Here is a 13,948-nt window from a genome sequence, read left to right as displayed (position 1 = left end):
CCTCCCATCCTGACTTGGAAATACATAACCATTCCTTCGTTGTCAATGGGGCAAAATCCTGGAACACCTGAACAGATCTGAGGGAGTTGCTACACCATGTGGACTACAATAGTTCAAGGTGGTGGGCGACAGCAGTAAGAAAGGGGCAATAAATATTGTCTACATCAGCATTGCCTACATTTCACGAATTAAAAGCTTATGCAACGTCCATGAAAAAAATGAAAGAAATCAACTGCATTTCCCCACTTCACCCCTTTTAATAAAATGAATTCAGCAAGATTTTCTGCTTTTATTTCTAAATTATCATGTACATTATGCTTTGCTGATTATTCAAAGGAAGGAACTCACTTGTACATTATTGCAATTAAGGGAATCAGTGATAAACTTTTCACACAGAAACCAGGGTCACATCCTGTGCCAAGTGTTCATCAACATACTTCATAGATTGATTGTGTTTTCAGTGAGAGGGATTAGTTGGGGCCAGCGCCTATTCCGCTGCTTCACACCTCTCCCAATCAAGTTAAATTATGCTCAGAATCCTGACTGGGAACCAATATGCTGCATTCTCTGCTGCCAAACCCTTCACTGCAGCACTGGGAGGAGCAATCAGTTCAAAATGCAGTACAGTTTTGTGATAGCAGTAAAAATGAAACGTCACCCCAACCTAATCTTTGTGAAGTGTGGAGCATTTTACTGTGTCTAGAGTTTGGATAATGTTTTGGTACAAATGCAAGTCACTCAGGATGTCACGAATATCAAAATGATTAAACTCAACAAAAGGTTATGCTCATTTGGAAATAATTTTTCTCAAGCTCATATTGATGCAACATATGTCACCAATATGCTGGTGAGGTAGAGGAGTTTCCCCTACTTGCTTCAAATGCAGGGGGCATGACTGGGGAGAACAAGGGACTTCCCCTAAAGCACAAATGTTAAGAATATTATCAAATAAATAGGTTGGACTAAAACCTGGTGTTGTCAGACTTTTTACTGTGTTTACGCCAGTCCAACGCCGGCATACCCACATCAAGCAATCCTCCAAACAGGGAGGGATGTGAAAATGGAGTGGAACCTCCCATCTACAAATCATTTATAAAATTGTAGACAGTATCTACACAAAGCTCTCTGACACTATCAGCAACAATGTTCCGCTCAATACTTCTCCTCGAAACACTACCTTCTATCGTTCCCTTTTCAGATTAGAACGTAGCTTTCTTTAAACTAAACATGCAAATTAGTCGTATTTGCCTTCAGGTTTCTTGTAGCTAATTTAACAACTCTGTGCCAATGCAGACAAGGCCACAGTTATTATCTGTTTCTCACCGCCTTGAGGACTTGGGTTATTTTCTTGGTTAGTTACAGGCTCCGTTACAGTGGCTTGCCTTTCGCAGTGCTATTAATATGAAAAAATCCCAAGATGCACCACAAAAGCAGAATTAGACAAATGGTGCTAAGCCAGAGGAAATATTGGGAGGATGCCAAAAGGTTTCATTAAAAAGATAGTTCTTAAGTGGACTCCTGAAGTAGGAGAGGGAGATGCAGAGATTTAACAAGGAAATTTTGGAGCAAAGAGTTTAAGCAGCTAAAGACGCGGCTACCAATCACAGGTGAAGGGAGTGAAGATACACAAAAGGCCACACTCCAGAATCTTAGGATATGGACTGTGTTTCTCCTGGGAGTACCATCTTGATGTGATGACTTATTCCACCACAATCTGGTAATCTCTTTAGTAATATGTTTTCAGAATCTTGCTCTCATTGGAAACCGACTGCAGCCAGAAAGAAAGATCTTTGGTTCCCAGTTATGTAGAAGTTGTGTCAAGGAACGCGAAGTAGTGGTGAAACTTCTCTATTACGCCCCGGACCAAAGAAACAAACTCAACCACAAAGAGCATGTGCAACTTGATAACTTCTCTTGTTGTGTAGCACACAAGCTAAGGTATATTTATCAATGTGAAGAAATTCATCAGTCCTCCTGGCAAGGATGAGTGTTCTCAAAAGGTCTGACAGATTACTTTCTTTCCAAACTCCATGGATGTGCTGCATGGAATTTTTAAATTCTAACTAAATTGTGCCAGGGTTCAGATAGGAACAAACATTGCATTTCTTGCTGGTCAGGGTGCCTACTTTGTCTGCTGGGGGCTCATTCCTGCACTTGTTGCCATGTCCGTTAGAGCTTTTTGAAGCTCCTAGGAGAATGTGCACCACAAAATTTTCAACCTTAGAATACAAATGTAGCCTTTGAAATCCTCTGTTACATAAAACGAATGGGTGAAGCTGCAGGTGGCTGAGACACAACTCCCTGTGGTCCCAGAGCCTCTAAACTATTACGATAATTGAGATAACAGCAGTCACTTAAAAGGTTCCACTCCGCTGGCCTATTTAGCAATTGAATGTTAATGCAGGAAGAATTTGTTCCTGCTCCCTCCTATATTAATGAATAGTTGAAACAATCCAATTATAAACTGACATCTAATGGAAAGTTTTTAACTGGTTCATTGATGCTTCACTCTGGAGGAATCTAGTTTCCACATCTCCACCAACAGGATATCTTTACAATGAGTAAAGAAACCACAGAGTTGCTGTTAAATCTGAATTAGGCTTCACTGTTCAAGAAGTCTTTAAGAACAGAAGACAATGCATCGGGTGCGTTGGTGAAAGAATCATCCATGACATTTTGCACAGACCTTGAAATTGAACTGAAAGGCATGACAGATTTCTGATTAACAATAACGTAAAGTGTTATTAGAATAGTGTAGGTAAAAGGGATTGAAGTATTCAATAAACCATGATTGTATTGAATGGCAAAGCAGACTGAGCTGAATGGCCTACAGCTGTTCTATCAAATGAAACCAACATAAATGCAGGCCCACAATAACCTAAGATCCTGTCAATTCCACTGGATACAACCTTCTGAATTACTTTAAAAAAGCAAAATGAATAAATTCAAGCAGAACCTTGCACCAAACTTAGAGATTTCTCAAGAGAACCAAAAGTATCTGAAATTCTAAGACAGAAGATTGGCTGTTGTTAATGGCAGGAAGTGAACTAATGGTGGGACCAAGATCAGCATGGTGCAAATTTCTTCAGAGAAGTGCAACATTAACAAAAACACTTCACAGAACCAACACTCAGTTGCTTGATTCAACATAGCAGCTCAGGTACTGTCACTCAGGACAGTGACAACTTGTGCATCTTAGTGTGCCTGATTTATATTCTCTCTCCATAGAGGCTGTTGGACCTGCTGAGATTCTCTAGCACTTGCTGTTTTTGTTTTAATACCAGCACCCACAAGGTTTTGCTTTTAGCATACATCACGTTTGGGTACAAGATCAAAAATTAGATTCTTTGACAAAAATTACAACCTTCTCAAAGCATCTTCTATTATATTAGTACTGGAGTTGCAAAAGTAGTGAACGAAAAGATAATTACCGAACCTGATTATTTTAAAATCCCAAATTAGGTTTTGAATTTACCTGTTCCCAGCACTGTGGTAAAAGTTCAGCTTCAACACGGGTTGGTCCAACATGCCGAGCGAATGCCACACAGCCAGTTAGGATCATCTGTCTAGAACCAAAAAGAGAAATGAACACTGAACCATATTGCTATGTGGAGTCTTTGCTGTTACGTCCTGTTGAGGATTAACCGGACAACGCACGGTGAGTACTCAAATCTTTTAAGCTTTTATTACTGCTAGCAAAGGGAATAGACACAGTGAATTTCACTATGGTGTTCTGTTAATTCATACAGAAAATGTAGCAGTTATAGTTCACTGTATCTTGCTCTTTGGAATTTTGTTATTGAAAGGGTCTTATTTTCATCCACAGCTAAGGCTGTGAACACAATGTTTATGAAACTAACACAAGGTTTAGATTAGTCGCTTATCCTGAGTACACAAACGCTAGCCTCACTGAAAGCCTTGTTTATTAATGAGTGTTTTCCATTTCTTGAGAGTTGGTTGCCATAACTTAATTTCCACAATTTTTCATACCAGCATCTGCAGTTTTTAACTGCTTTTAACTATAGCTTCACAAGTTCAAGCAACCTCATGGTGCTTTATTTGAAGTGAGCATCCTTAATCTTGCAGAACAAAGAGAATTAAATATTTGGCCATAGCTCAAATTTCAACTTAATTTCCACAATCCTGTGAGATCTACCTCCCATATGGTTCCTTTCCATTTATTAGCCAGTTCACTGCTCACATACATAGCCATAGTTCTTACCTTTGTTCATCATCTGGACGTTTAATTAGATTGAACAGAATGTGTAGAAGCTGATCCCTTTCCTTAGGTTCCGGATGGAGGCAAGCTGTACATAAGATTAAAGGAATTAACTCCTAAATCAGGGAAGAGAAAAAAATCAGATAAGTAATATGCAATGTGGCATTTGCATCCAGCAAGGTATAACTTTTGTTTACAAAATACTACTTGATATTTCTTCATCCAGAAGGATATCGGCCCAAGTGTCATTCATAATCTGCAAACTGCCCACAGTCTTTTAATCTTGAAACATGACTTACTGACTTCTACCTAGCTCAACTGCTGGTTTCACTCTTCTGGTCTTTTTTACTGTGCTGGTTAGGGAGTTACTGGATACGAGTGGCTAATCTTCCTGTTTACTGGTCAGAACTTGTGTAAATCCTCCAATATTGCAACTGTGAGCTACTCTTTTCAGTTCACTTTCTTCTATAGTCCAAAGGTGCGCAAGTTAGATGGATTGGCTGTGGTAAATGTGCAGGGTTATGGGGATAGGGTGGAGGAGAGGGCCTGGGTGGGATGTTTGTTTGGAGAGTTGGTGGAGACGCAATGGATCGGATGGCGTCTTTCTGCACTGTAGGGATTCTGTGTTTCTATTATAACTGTTACAGTACGTCAGAGACTAAAATAAATTGGGGCTATCCTAAAATACTGAAAGGCACTACAGAAATGCAGGTTTGTTCTCTTTTTCTCTTGCAGAGTACTTTCCCAAGTTAAGGAACCAATCATTCACCTCCAAGCAACTCATTACTTGGAGAATTTTTCTCAATTTCTACGTTACACCCCCTTGGATTTCTGTTACTGAATATTTTGGTGAACCTTCCACATTGCTTCAAAAGTTCAGTTTTCTCCTTTGTGCTAAATGCTTCCTTTGAATTGACAATTCAATTTTCTAAAATGGCCCAAGTCCATCCCGGTCAAATACTGTGCAGAATGTCTGGGAAAGCTTTTGCAGGATCACTCTGTCACCCCTGAAGAAAAGGCAGTACAGCCTGGCTGCAAGGTGGTTCTTTTTCCCCATCACGGTAATTTTTCTTGCCTTTCTCCATCCTATTGCCAGAATTAAGTTGGTGCTCCCTTAAACTTCCCCAGTGTCCTTTCTGATCTCCAAATACCACAAGCAACATGTCCTTTTGTATGTGGTATATTCTTTAGTAGGAGTTGGAGTAAGCCATTTGTCCTTTGAGCTTAGAATCATAGAATCATACAGAAGAGCCCCTTTGGCCCATCAAGTCTGCACCAACATGCGAGTAACACTCGGCCTCCCATCAAATCCCATTTACCAGCAATTGGCCCATAGCCCTGAATGTTATGATGTGCCAACTGCTCGTCCAGGTACTTCTGAAAGGATGTGAGGCAACTCGCTTCTACCACCCTCCCAGGCAGTGCATTCCAGAATGCCACCACCCTCTGGGGAAAAAGCTTTTTCCTCACATCCCCCCCTAAACTTCCAGCCCTCACCTTGAATCTACATCCCCTCATGACTGACTCTTCAACTAAAGGGAACAGAACTCTGTCCGTACCAATCATAATCTTGTACACCTCAGCCTTCTCTGCTCCAACAAAAATAAGCCAAGCCTGGTTCAACCTCTTCATAAATGTTTCATCCCAGGCAGCTTGTTTTGCCATCTGACAATTACTCTAACTCCACTTTCCTGCACTATCCCCATATCCCTTAACTACCCCAGTAATAACAGCTCTATTAATCCTTGTCTCCAATATGTTGGATACTGAGTATCCACAGATCCCAGAGCACGGTGGCACAGCGGTTAGCACTGCTGCCTCACAGCGCCAGGGACCCGGGTTCGATTCCCAGTTTGGGTCACTGTCTGTGTGGAGTCTACACATTCTCCCTGTGTCTGCGTAGGTTTCCTCTGGGTGCTCCTATTTCCTCTAACAGTCCGAAAGACGTGCTGATTAGAGGCATTGACCATGTTAAATTCTCCCTCAGTGTACCCAACCAGGCACCAGAGTGCGGTGACTAGGGGATTTTCACAGTAACTTCATTTGCAGTGTTAGTGTAGTAATGAATCATTAACAAAATGATACTAATAAATAAAGTGACAAAAACAGATTCATAACCCTTCGAGTTATGACATTTCTTCTCGTTTCAGTCTGAAATAGCCCCTTTCTCATTTGGAGTTACAGAAAATGCTGAGAAGATTAGGCAGCATACGCGGAGAGAAATGGAACATTTCATCAGGATCTTATTTGGAGGCTGTGACCCTAGGTTCTAGGTTCCCCAGCTGGGGCAATATTTTCTCAGTATAAAACTTGAAAAGCCTCTTAAAAATTCTGTATGTTTCAATTAGATCACCTCTCATTCTCCTTTGGGGTATAAAGGCACAGGCTGCATAATCTCTCCTTATAGGATGATTCGCTCATGCAGAAAGTAGTCTAATGAATCGATGTTGCACTCCCTCTATGAAAGGCTCCAAAGACAAGGAACCAAACCTTCACACAGTACCCCTGGTGTGGCCTCACCAGTGTCTTGTATAATCGTAGTAAGACTTCTTTGCTTTGGTGAGGGATGGTAACAAACTGGAGAGGCTGAGGAAAGAGTTTGGGCATGACAGGCAGAGTATGCCACCAAGCAGAAAGGGGAGGGATGTGGGAAATATGCAAAGGATATAAAAGGTGTTAAGAATGGAGGGCATTTGCTGGTAATTAAAGTTCAGTTTTAGTAGCTTCATGGCTTAATGCTTAAAAATATAAAGTTTAAGATGTATAAATAATGCTGGTTGTACAAAAATAAAGGATTGTTGGATGCAGATGATCACAAAATGCACATAGCTTTGTTATAAATCCACCTGATGACATATGGCCAGTGGGGGTTACAAAAATGACTACAAAATACTGGGCAGTATTCTAGCAGGCAGTCAAAATAGCCCGCTAGAAATCAGCTCGTGTGTATGGAAGCACACAAGCCAACATTTCTCTGGATGCTAGACTGCATCAGATAAAATCTTACTTATTCCATCTTTTCACAACTTCAATTCCTTTCACGAATTCCTGGTTGTCCAATAGTGGAAGGAACATTGACATGGAATTGGAACAGGAGGCCATTCTGCCAGTTGAGCCTGTTCTACCATTCAAGGTCAGCTCTGGTTTATAATTTAACTCTATCTGAGCAAACGTACCAATTTTAGTTCTGAAATTTTCCAACTGTACCCCCACCCCTGAATAGCTTCTTGTGGCAGTGTGCGAGAGGGTGGGAGAAGAAAAAGAGAACAAATTCCAGATTTCCACTTTGTTTTGTTGAGGAATTGCTTCCCGACATCACTCCCAAGTGGCCCAATTTAAAGTTTTCACCCCTTGTTCTGGACTCTCCCACCTAGCAAAATGGTTAACAAATTTTCAGATCACCTTCAAAACTTCAATTAGATCACCCCTTAATCTTTAAAAAAGCAAGGGTATGAATACAAGTCTAAACAACACAACCCGAGCTCATGATTCAATTAACGTGGTCCAGATATCATTCCAGCAAATTTGTGCACCATGGCCAACATACCCTTTCCTCATGTAAGAACTTACTGAACTGCTGCAAATATGGTCTTACCAGAGCTTTATGTAACTCAACTGGGAGTTGGTTTAGCTCAGTTGGCTGGGCAGCTGGTTCGTGGAGGGTGATGCCAATAGCGTGGGTTCAATTCCCATAGCGACTGAGCACCCAAGATAAAGGCTAACATTCCAATAGCTTTTTCAATTTGATTTTGTGCTGGTCTACATCTGTTCAAACTCAAGACATGAACATCAGGTCAAACAGCCTACCATAGCAAATCTTGAATCACAGCAATAACCATGAGGATATGCAAGTTAAAATGAATTAGGTACAACCTCCCAATCCTACTCGTAAAATAGCAAGATGTGCAAATGTGGTTTCAGGTTTGGCTGATGAATTGCTTGCTAATTTGTATTAAAAAAAATTCAATTCACCCTCGACTCAACTGGTTTCTAAAGTGCACCGTAGCTTCATCACAATAGGCTTGGCAATGATTCAACTGGTTCATCAAATTTGATCAGCCTTTCCATTAAAGACAGATACCAATCCATCAATCTGTCACAAAGCCACAGGTGTCTATATACACACTTAAACAAAAGGTTGGTTAAACACATTTGCTTCATCCAACCATAACAGAGAGGGCACTTAACCATCTCTGCTACTACACGTTCCCTTAATTTAGTTCAGTTTCCATAACTGTCACATAGACCGGGGCTTTTGGCTGACATTGTGCCTCACAATCAGACATTTGTTATCTCTTTGGGAGGGGAGTTACAGGGTCTCATCGGTAACTTTGAGAGAACAAGGTCAAATGTTGCACTTTCTTTCTTTCACTTCCTTGAATCATGTAATTATAAACTGCAACTTCACCAAAGTACAAAGCAACATCAATTAATCTCAAGTTTTACCTGCAAATTATTAATTATGACGCTATCTTTCCAAGCAGCTACTGGTATTTACTTAAAAGCACAAAGTTGAGGACAATTTCAGAATTGTCATCGAGCTTGGTGACTGACAAGATAGAAGAATAACTAATCTCAAAGACTTTTCATTGTTCAAGACCACAAATGAGCTTCACTCAAAAGACATTGCCACATTGCAAAATGGACACAGCACCGAAATAGGCCATCTGGCTCAACAGGGTCATGTTGGTGATGTCCCACTCAAGTACTGATGACCAGAAGCTACACGGTCATGGAGAAGATGCCATCGTACCATCCAAGAAATGGGTGGTCTCTTAAACAACCGGAAGTCTAAAACACAAAAACCTAAGAGTTTGTTCATTAGTATAATATTTCTATGGGTTTTGATAAGGATCAACTAAAGTTTATGAACTTTTAATTGAGCCAATTTTAAAATGGTTAAATGGAATTTCTGTTCAACAGTTAAGCCAAGATAGCTGGGACACAGGAAACCAGTTGTCTGTGAAGAAACAAAATGTTTTGCTTTGTGATAGAGGGCCTTGGAGGGAGTGCAGAGGAGGTTTACTAGGCTGATGCTGGAGTTGAGGGGGTTGAGCTATGAAGAGAGTCTGAATAAACTAGGCTTGTACTCATTAGAGTTTAGAAGAATGAGGGGAGATCTCATTGAGACATATAAGATGATGAATGGGATGGATAGGATAGAGGTGGAGAGACTCTTCCCACTCAGAAAGGACAGTAGGACTAGGGAGCACAGCCTCAAGATAAAGGGGGGGGGGGCGGTTTAGAATGGAGTTGAGGAGGAACTTCTTCACTCAAAGGGTGGTGAATCTCTGGAATTCTCTGCCCGTTGAAGTGGTGGAGGCTGCCTCGCTAAATATTTTTAAGACGCGGGTTGATGGGTTTTTGATAAGCGAGGGGATTAAAGGTTATGGGGAGAGGGCGGGAAAGTGGAACTGAGCCACGAAAGATCAGCCATGATCTTATTGAATGGCGGGGCAGGCTCGAAGGGCTAGATGGCCTACTCCTGCTCCTATTTCTTATGTTCTTATAGAGCTCGAGTTGAAGCTGTCTTAATGGCCAAAACACAATTCAGTTTTAAACCAGTTTGAAGGAATAGCTAAAACATTATGAGCACTATGTTTAAGCAAACCATATATTGCTTTAAGTGATATGTACCAGAGGGAAACCTTTTTTCTCTGATAGAGAGAGGGGATGTGGTCTTAACTGTTGATTTTAATAACTCTCTATAGGATTTGGATTAAGATAATGTCACATTCTCTTGTCAACTTTAACTTATGGCTTCTACATAGCTGGACGGAAATGTGCAATTGTTTGTGATGGAATATAAACTTGCAGAGTTTATGACCTTTAAAACAAGGGTTGTCGCCAGGGTGGAGTTACATGAGATGAATTGCATCCTATTGCAAGGCGGATTGAATTTGGACCATCACCAAAATAGGAAGGAGGAATGGGAGACTGGGGATAAAAGCTGAGAAATCAGAATTCTCGCTGGCATAGTGTTACCATGGCTTCTGGAGTATGACTCTTCCAGACAGTTCAAACTCAGTGCAAAGATAAAAGACAAAAGAAGAGGGACATTGGCTGTGGTGATAACACCAAGATTTCCTGGGATCTTGAGAGATGAGGAACTTTTAATTGCCTTCACTGCTTCTTGTTAAGTATTTGTAAACTCTTGCTTAATAAATTCTATTTGATTCATATATACTAGTTATTCATACCTTGTCGGTCAAGCACAACTTCAGGATCCTAGTGTTAGGAAGTAAAATTCAGACCTTAGAGTTTGTTTTAACGAAAAGGGTTTTATATTCAAAATCCTAAACCTTACAAAAGTAATAGGTTGCTACAAATACATTTTAAAATAGTTAATCTGTACATGTGATTAGCAATGTTCATTTCAGGTCCCTTTTTGACTATCTATTGACCCATCAATTATCATCTCCATCTAGCACTCTGAGGGCCATGACAACTCTATAATACACTTCATGATTTGAATGGTTTGGAAAACTTTGCAACTTCCCCACTCATCCCAAAATGTGTTGGGGAAATTGGCCATCTTTTAAAACGGCTGCCCTAATATATCTCTTTTTTGGTCTGGTCCAACATCAGACTTGTGTGCAATCAGTAACCTCTCCCTCCACCCCTGGCTTCAGCTCCAGCATTCGGCTTGACATTCCCTTCCAGTCAGCTCCTGTTTCTCCCTCATTCCCTCCTTCCGGGCACAACCAATTGACTCCATATCCCATTTACTGCTTCACTGTCCAAACTGGCCTGTCCAGAACATTTCATTCTACTCCAGTCTAAAACATTAACCTCTCCTTTCCCTCCAGATCTCGACTTTGATGCTGTGCATTTCTGGTTTGTAATTTTGGAGATCACTGAAGCTAAATTCCCAGGGTACAGTTCAAGCTCATGTGCTCATTCTATTAATTTTGGTTTCAACTGACTAAAACCTCCAGAGCCATTACTGAGAAACAAAATGCAATGAGATTATAAGGCAGCAATCCAACAAAAGAGCTCAAGACAAGCTATCACGGTGAATCTTGAGTGATTGCAAGTGATTGCAAACTCATTAAAACTCCTGAGAATAACCACAAGATTAATTGTCTTTTCCTAGCCTTCATTTTGTGTTACCTAAATTTCACTCATTTCAAATCGATCCAATACTTATTCTGCAGAGGGATGTTCTTCGTGCAGAAACTGAATGATTGAAATGCCAATATCATAGGCACATCAGTCATGTTGAAACACGACTGGTCTTCATTGGAGAAGTAGTTCTACGTCTTTCAGCTAATTTGATCAAAACCAGGAAGCATAAGTTATTGGAGGGATTTGAATATACTTGGGGATTGGGTACTTACAGAATGTTAAGAGGCCTGGATAGAGTGGATTGGAGAGGATGTTTCTACTAGTGGGAGAGGCTAGAAACTCAAGGGCACAATCTCAGAGTGAAGCGATGCTCCTTTAAAACGGAGATAAGGAGGAGGAATTTCTTCAGCCAGAGCGTGGTGAATCTGTGGAACTCATTGCCACAGAGGACTGTGCAGACAAGGTCATCGAGTGTCTTTAAGCAGAGATAGTTCGACCCTTGATCAAAGGTCAGAGAGAAAAGGCAGGAGAATGGGGATGAGAATCATATCAGACATGATCGAATGGTGGAGCAGACTTGATTGGCTGAATGGCCTATTTCTACTCCTATATCTTATGGTCTTATGAGTAGACTGGTGGAATATGAAATTCAATGTAGAATAATACAAGTTCTGGATGCAGGGACAAAAGATATGGGAAGAGAATAAACAGAGAGAAAAGGAAGAACTTGGAAACATTAAGAGATCTGAGAGTCCTGCTTGACAGTAAATTGAAACTATTGGAACAATGCTCAGTGACAACGAGTGAAGGAAATCAGACTGTGGGATGTACTAGTGGAGGTAATCTGAAACTTCATAAAAATTGTTTGTGCGATTCACTTAAACTGTCTGCAGTCCTCATCACTGCAGCTGATGCAGGGATAAAGAGAGCAACTGGAGATCGAGGGAATGGAAGGACAGGATTATTATTGTGGGCAAGTTAAATTGCCCCCAGTGGAGGAGGGAGGGCGGAGGGCACTGCATCTGGAGACAGTGCTGCAAACACAATGTTGTGATAAATGAAAACAAGAGGTCAAGTCCACCATTAAGTGACAGATTAAAATGCAACACTCAATTATCATCAAATATCCATTCCTTTCCCAGGACCATTAACTGAAACACTGTGTTCAGAATAATACAAAATTAGGGGCTCGTTCACGAAAAACCAATGTGGAAGATCTTTCTTTTCCTCTTGAAAGTCAGCTGCAATAATCTTCAAAGGAAAGGTGCACTTAGCCACTGCATAGGCAAACCAAAGCCAAGGCATGGCAAACAGAAGTAAAAGTCACTTTAAAATACAACAGCAACCATGCAAAATGCTGCAGAACACATGCGATTCCCATTGGACTCTCAAGTGCTTTAAGTGCAGAAGCAGCACAATATTTCAGAAGACTGTTTTTCAGCAGCTATCCAGCAATCCCAGTCTCAATCCAATCACTCTAGTGAGGAGAAATCAAGGACCCCCCCCACACAAACACACACACACACAGCATCACCTTCACCATCCTTCCACCCTCCCCGACTCAATATTAAGCCAACATACTCCTTCGGCCAACATGTGTCTGACAGCCTGTACCATCAGATTGTTCACGTTGCTCAATTCTTAATGTTTCAATGTTCTGCAATCGCAGATACCTTGCTTCCCCAGTGGAAAAAAAAAATCGCTACATTTTTTATAAATAACACCAGCTAGGAACGTGTGCTGAATAATCCATACAGCACTGGCTGGTGATCACATCACTTTTCAGTCAGACATCATGTAGCAATGGAAACGTTGCTCTATTAATTGGACTTAGTGGCAGTGGAGGAAACATACGCAAACCTCAGGCAAAACTATTAGTCTTGATGCCCTCTAGTGGTAAACATCAAAGGAACAATCAAGTTCCCGAGATGAATAACCATCCTTGTTCCCACCTTCTACCTTGCCAGTTTCCACATTCAACGAATCATCCTCTACTTCCAGCATGATGTCACCAGGGAAAACATCTTCACTTCCAGCATTCCAACATCTCCTGCTCCACTCCTCAATCACCCTCAACATCCCTGCCAGGATACCCTCCAATGCAACTACAACTTTTTTCTATTTACATTCCTCGAGTTCCATCTTTTATTCTTCTACTTGTCCTGACGGCACCTCCTTCACCTTGCACCACCATCCCACATCTCTAATTTCTTCCAGTTCGGATGAAAGGCCATCACCAAGAAAGGCTGATCTTGTTTTTCGCCCCACAGTCAAGAGTGTTTCCAGCATTTTCTGTTTTCAATCTGAGCTCAATAACAATTGTTGTTTTCATTCATCTCAGGTGCAGAGCCCCAGCTGAATGTTTCTGGGGAACCAGATGATAAAGGACATGACATGAAAATGTCACAGCACTATAAATGGTGAGGGCTCCATGCAGTGCTTTGGGCTATTTATCACTGCATGTGTTAACTTATGAAGGTCAAAGTTAAGGCCCTAATTCAGAGCCAGCAAAGGTCTGATTATACGCAAATTATTTGGAAATTGTATCTGATGTGACGCCAAGCAACCCAGCACATTGCAAAAGACTGAGACAGCCACATGAACTTGACTAGAATTAGGTATGAAAATAGCGTCAGGCAGATTTCAAGATATTTCAAAAGG

The 13,948-nt window shown here is 41.0% G+C and overlaps 1 protein-coding gene across 6 annotated transcripts in view; it reads right to left on the bottom strand.

The window, feature by feature from the left end:
* relch (RAB11 binding and LisH domain, coiled-coil and HEAT repeat containing) overlaps positions 1–13,948 on the bottom strand; it is a 93,043-nt gene that overhangs the window by 31,485 nt on the left and 47,610 nt on the right. For all 6 annotated transcript variants that reach the window (XR_013888467.1, XR_013888468.1, XM_080201636.1 and 3 more), the window contains exons 11-12: positions 4,223–4,335; positions 3,476–3,566 (exon numbers count right to left, since the gene is read on the bottom strand). Coding sequence is in view for 4 of the 6 variants with exons in the window: in XM_080201636.1 (XP_080057762.1) it covers positions 3,476–3,566; positions 4,223–4,335 (204 nt within the window). In the remaining 2 variants the exon portion in view is untranslated. The remainder of the gene's footprint in view (positions 1–3,475; positions 3,567–4,222; positions 4,336–13,948) is intronic.

Source organism: Carcharhinus amblyrhynchos, chromosome 2, assembly GCF_965287045.1.
Source record: "Carcharhinus amblyrhynchos chromosome 2, sCarAmb.v2.hapA, whole genome shotgun sequence".
NCBI classification, from domain to species: domain Eukaryota; kingdom Metazoa; phylum Chordata; class Chondrichthyes; order Carcharhiniformes; family Carcharhinidae; genus Carcharhinus; species Carcharhinus amblyrhynchos.
This window is presented reverse-complemented; position numbering and strand designations above follow the sequence as displayed.